Below are 6,402 nucleotides of genomic sequence, written 5' to 3' on the forward strand. Positions count from 1 at the left end.
TGTAACCCAAGTCAGAGAGTTACACGGGGTCGGACACTGGCTGGGACACGGCCATGTGCTCCCATTTCAAATGTCCACACGGCCTGTGACATGGGCATGTCTCACACGGCCGGGCTACATGGGCGTGTGTCCCCTGTTTTTGAGAAAATTTTCTATGTGTTCAAAAAGTTTCCAAAGTTATCGGTTTAGTCCCAAACCACTCCCGATGCATGTTTAGGGCCTCGTAGGCTCGTATTAGGGACATAAATGTTTGATTGTGAATCAAATGTATATGATTTGATTTATTATATGTGAAATGTATGTTTAAATGTGGTATAAGTCCGATAATACTCTGTAACCCTATTTCGGCGTTGAATACGGGTGAGGAGTGTTACAATACCCGTAATATAGGTGGAGAAAATAAATATTTGGCATATAAATATTGTATATAAAGAAAAATATATCAAAAAATTTGTTAGTGTTTTTAAAAAATAAAATATATTTAACATAATAATAACTATAAATTTTATAAAAAAATATTTTTATTATATAATAGTTCATAATTATTTAATTTTATTAATAAAAGAATTATTAATTAAAAAGATGAATTAAAAATAAAAAAATTAAAAATAATATATTTATTAATTAAAAAAACTTGAAATAAAAAATACAAATGTGTTTAAAAGAGGTATTAAACTTAGGACTCAAAAATAAAATTACTAGTATTTAACTATCTAATCAAAAGAGCAAACATGTTAAAAATAGTAATTAAAAATAAAAATAAAACTTAAAACAGCATAAAATAAAAATACAAATATAAGTAAAAGAAAAATCAAACTTGAAACTCAAAGAAAAACTCACTAACATTTAATAAAAAAAAACTAATATATAAAAAATCAGAAAGCAGTATAGGAGGTGGAAAACAAGCCTTGTGAAACATATTTTTTATTTTTTTCTCCAAAATCTACCTCTTTTCTTAAATATTAAAAACAATGGTAAATTTTTTTGAAATATTTTTTAAAATCTAACATTTTTTTTTCAAATTTAGCCATGCTAATTGATTCTTGGATAATGTTTCCATTTTCTACAGATTATGTCGTGGCTCATTAGCCACCAACCAAATATCCCCCAACCAAGCGAAATTCCAAACTCATTTCAAATCAAATCGGGCAGACTGCTTTCGTGTTAAACACAACTACCGATGTAAAATCCAAGCAAGCATCTCAGTTTTCTTTTCTAGATATGAATGGTCGGATTGGGGGTTTTTCCTTTTTCCATTAAGCTGTCGTGAAGCCTGGCGGTGCTGAACCCTTAAGAGCAAAAGAAATGGAGAAACAAGTGGAAAACTCCAGCAGGTTGGTGCTTGTCATATATCCATTTCAAGGCCATATAAATCCCATGCTCCAGCTAGCCACTATATTTCATGCAAAAGGCTACTCAATCACCATAATTCACCCTGAATTCAACTCTCCAAACCCTTCAAACCATCCTCAATTCACCTTCATATCCATCCCAGATAAGCTGCTTGAGTCCAAAGTCTCCCTCTCACCCGGGGATTTTATGAATTTGGTTTTGGCTCTCAACAACAACTGTGCAGCACCGTTTAAGAAATGCTTGAAACAAATGTTGGATGACGAGCATCCCCATGAACGTATTGCTGGTGTAATATATGATGGTCTCATGTACTTCGCTCAAACGGTCGCCGATGATCTTGGTTTACCAGGCATTAGCATGCGTCCCACTGCAGCAGCAATGTTACTTTTTGCTGTTATTCCTCAAATTGAGCAAGGTATGTCCGGTAAATTCAATATTTCTGCTTTTCAGTCATCTGGTATCAGTCAATCAAATCAAATATCCCCAGTGACTTCCTCTAATTAATAGCTTTATGCCTTTTAATGTAATAGAGTCCATCTTTGACAGACAAATACCGGAGCTTCAACGCCTTGAGCTTACACAAATGGTTACATCTATGTCAAAGAGTCCAACGGACGCCATGACTGAGGTGAGAGCTGCTTCCTTAAATGCAATGAAGAGATCGGCCGGGATGATTGCCAACTCAATGGAATTCCTTGAACATGCAGCACTGTCAAAGATTAGAGAATACTCTCCTGTTCCAGTTTTCACAATTGGCCCTTTTCACAAATTAGCTCCATCCAGTTCCAGCTCATTACTGCAGGAAGATGCTGACTGCATTTCTTGGCTCGACAGGCAAGCCCCGAAATCTGTTATCTATGTCAGCTTTGGAAGCATGGCCAGCTTGAGTAAGCAAGACATTGTTGAGATAGCTTGGGGGTTAGCCAACAGTGAACAGCCATTTTTATGGGTGATTAGGCCTGGTTTGGTTCTTGGGTCCGAGGGCACGGAGCTGTTGCCAGATGGTTTCCTAGAGACAGTTGGGGACAGAGGTTGCATTGTGAAATGGGCACCTCAAAAGGAGGTGTTGGCGCATTGTGCAGTGGGCGGATTTTGGACTCACTGTGGATGGAATTCAACACTTGAGAGTGTCTCCGAAGGGGTACCGATGTTATGCAGGCCTTGTTTCGGGGACCAGTTTCTTAACATGAGGTACATCTGTTATATATGGAAGATAGGCCTGGAATTGGAGAATGAATTGGAGAGGGGAAAGATAGAAGGAGCTATTAAAACACTACTACTCAATATAGAAGGAAAGGAGATGAGAAATAAAGCTATGGAATCTAAGGGGAAAACAGAACTTTGTCTAAGAGAAGGCGGCTCTTCATCGAGCTCCTTGGATGAGTTCACAAAGCGTATCTTATCCGTTTGATCACTTGAGGAGATGCTCTAACATTAAGTAGTAGCTTTTTCCTGTTTGGTTTGTTCTTTAATGGCGTTTTCTGCAGTTAATTTTAAAGTTGGGAGTCTATTGTATACTTCATGGTTTCTAGTTCATGACAATCAGTGATATTAATTTGTTGGTTAGCGTTTCTAGTCTGCACAATGATATGGTAAACGCTATGTGATTGAAAATGTATTTATTATCAAAATTTAAACCTTGTTCCTTCTTGTTTTGATCAGATTGATTGAGCTTCATTATAATATGAAGCTATATATCAGCCTAGACCCGTTTATGGTGTCCTTGCCGAAAAAGTGAATGGGCTTCGAAAGTATATAATGGTTTTAGGAGAGACAAAAAAAAAAGGGTTTATTTTTTTTAACAGGTTGAATTTCTAGTAAGTTTTTTTTTATTCGGTTCTAGTCTTTGTAAAAAAAAAAATTGCTTTCCACTGTTTTGGTGCTGTTTTGACACTTATATTGCTATTATTCTATATTGTTTGAATATTGTATAATTTTTATTTTATTGTTAGTTTTATTAATATTGTCAACCTTAGAGGTTATTTTTAAGGTGCAACCACCTAGGGCTCAAAGATAAAATGGGCCCAAAAATATTTATTTTGTTAATGATAAAAGGGGCCCAAAATATAAAAATATCTTTAAAATAATATTTAGTTTAGATAAAAATATTCTTAAATATTATTTGTTGTTTGGCATAAATAATAGATTTTTAGTAGAGTAATTATTCTGTTCAATATTAACGGAGCAAAAAACTTAACAAATAGATCTAAATTAATGCCAAGTGTTTTTTTTAATTATTATTTTATTATACTCTAAAAACAAATGATATCAATCTAGACAGAATATTTTTACTCTAATAACAATAGATAAAAACAAATTCACAATTAAATTAAGGATGGATTAGTTCATCGTATAGTTAAGTAAAACTCTTAAATAATAATAGTATGAATAGATTTTTTTTCTTACTTGAATACAAAATTTATATTTTTTTACGCATTTAAATTGAAAATTATGATTTATCGTAATAACCATTACGCCATATTCCCTTAATTGGTTTTTTTAATATAAAAATATAAAATAAATCTAGCTAACAGGATTTGTACAACCATGACCTAAGTGTAGCTAAAATAGATATTATATATATAATAGCTTAAAATATGCTTTTAAATCCTTATACTTTTTGTATATTTGAAATTTAATCATTTTATATTTCATGTTTTAAAATCTGGGTTCAATTGTTAACTCTGTCCAATTTTTCTAGTAAGTTCATTAATATGATATTTTAAAATAAAAAAGATACTCAGTTACTAACCATGTATAACATTACACATTAGACCAAAATTCGTGCATAATTTTAAGTTTTGTCCCCTTTATTAATTGATGTGTCGTTGAGAGCACTAAAAATATCTTATTCCCTGTAAAATAGTAAAAATAACAGTAAAGGGGAAGTAGGGTCGAATCCTCAGGGACCGGATTGTACGAATGCTAGTTTCTTGAAATCCTGAATAATTTCTTGGCCAAAAAAACCTGCATTCCTGAAAAATAAAAAAAAAATTAGAATTAAGAATCTGAAAAAATAAAAACAGAATTTAAAGTGAATTGAAATTGCGAAATTAAATAGATTGCAGAAATTAAAATGGAAAATATAAACAAAGTTTGAAAATAGATAAAGTTTCTTATGTAGAGAGATTCCAACCTCCGGTTGTCTCGTTCCGCCTTGGGTTCAATCCTTGACTTTTAAGTAACCCTTCTCGAGCAGAATAAGCCAGTTATAGTGGAAGAGGATGCCTAAGACCACCAGCTCCAAGGATTTAGACTTCAAATTTGGCGGAGCCTGACTTTAGCCAATAATCGCTTTTGTGGGAGTATCTTCTGCTAGATCACCTCTTCCCAACGGCGAATACCACACCGTTTTTTCTCTTGGATTCTCCAACCTCTGACGCAAAAAGCCAACGAACCGACTGTGCAACCTTCCAAAAACATATAAAGCGGTCGTTCCTTACACAAGTTGAAAAGATCACCTATTAAGGGACATGGACGGAAGCGTCAGACCCGTAATGTGGAGAAGCAATGAATACCTTGTGAGAAGGCTAAGCGCATATTCTAAGCCTCATGAACCTTTTTAGGAAATTTTGACAACCTTCGGCTAGATTGGTTTAGTGGCTCATGATTTTTGGGAAAGAAGTAAATATAATAGAAGTGAGATTTTTATTGAAGAAAGTATGGAGAGAACAAAAAGACAGAGTTTTTGGGAGAGGGAGTGATTACAGAAAAAGAGATGTCCAATATGTGCTACTCCATCCCCTATTTATAGTACTAGAAAATCTAGTCTATTCCTAATGAAATTCTAAAAGATAAATACAAATAAATAAAGATAATTAAAGATAAATAAGGATAAATGAAAATAAATCCTAGAATTAAATCTAAATAAAAATCTTTAATAATTATCCTAATATAATTGAAATTAAAATAGAGTCTTGTGCTATAAAATCTCTTATTTTGCATTTTAGTCCTTGGGTCTTCCATGTTTGCATTTTTGGCACCACTTCTCTCTTTCTTTGCATGTTGGCCCATTATATCTTCAAATTCGTACTTTTTTCCTTTAAATTTCCTCTTGCCTCCAATTTAGTCCCTAAAAGATAAAAGACCACAAAATAATCAAAATTAGTAGGATCATACTCAAAATAAGCATGCAATTAGCACATAAAATATGTTGTTCTAGAGTATTATCAAATTCCCCCTACTTAGCTCATGCTTGCCCTCAAGTATGGTTCGTGTCTACTGTGAAAATTAAATCCTGCCATGAAAGAAATACTACTCCAAAGTTTTATAAAAATTAGTCAAAATGCATATGAAAAATAAAGAGAACCCTTAGCTTGCTTTAAGTAAAATTTGAAAAAAGTATTCCAATTAACACACACAAAAATTAAGATCGACTTGGATTATTTCATGAAAATTAGGTAATTTACCAAACCTATCAAGTCATCTTATTTATTTCTCCTTTAGTCCCCCAATTTTATTAATACCTCATTCTTTTTTTTCTCTTTTTTTTAATTCTATTTATTTATTTTTACTTAGGAATATATTGAACCTTTTGATGCGAAGAGAGATGACAGCCAAGCACCCCACCCCGGTTACTCAGCCCAACACATTCCTAATTTTTATTTTTCTTAAAAACATATCGAACCTTTTGAGGCGAAGAGAGATGACAGCCAAGCACCTCACCCCGGTTACTTAACCCAACACATTCTTAAAAATTAATTCTAATTAGCGGAGTTTTACCTAGGTTACTTAGCCCAACACATTCTTATAAATTAATTCCGGTTAGCGGTGTTTTACCTAACACATCACACAACCTTTTGACGCGAAATAGGATGACAACCCAAGCACCCTACCCCGATTACTCAACTAGTCACGTCTTAAGCTGCACTCATAACCACAGAAACATTATTATTATTAAACGAAATTTTAATTTTGGAGGACTTAGGAGCAATAATCAAGTGTCAAAAATAAGTTTCAGCAACCATCTTAATAGTCATGAACATATTTTAAGCATGCAATTATATTAAGTGTCCTCTTTTTATTTAGACTTAATCAAATTTAGTAAAA

General features: G+C 33.2%; 1 protein-coding gene across 1 annotated transcript; it reads left to right on the forward strand.

Moving 5' to 3' along the window:
- Positions 1–1,034: 1,034 nt before the first annotated feature.
- On the forward strand, positions 1,035–2,990 carry LOC107960029 (UDP-glycosyltransferase 76B1). The gene is made up of 2 exons (XM_016896238.2): positions 1,035–1,768; positions 1,884–2,990. Exons 1-2 carry the CDS (start codon positions 1,306–1,308, stop codon positions 2,762–2,764), a joined length of 1,344 nt encoding a protein of 447 aa, XP_016751727.1. The 5' UTR covers positions 1,035–1,305; the 3' UTR covers positions 2,765–2,990.
- Positions 2,991–6,402: the final 3,412 nt, after the last annotated feature.

The sequence above is a fragment of the Gossypium hirsutum genome, chromosome A07 (genome assembly GCF_007990345.1).
Source record: "Gossypium hirsutum isolate 1008001.06 chromosome A07, Gossypium_hirsutum_v2.1, whole genome shotgun sequence".
Taxonomy (NCBI): Eukaryota; Viridiplantae; Streptophyta; class Magnoliopsida; order Malvales; family Malvaceae; genus Gossypium; species Gossypium hirsutum.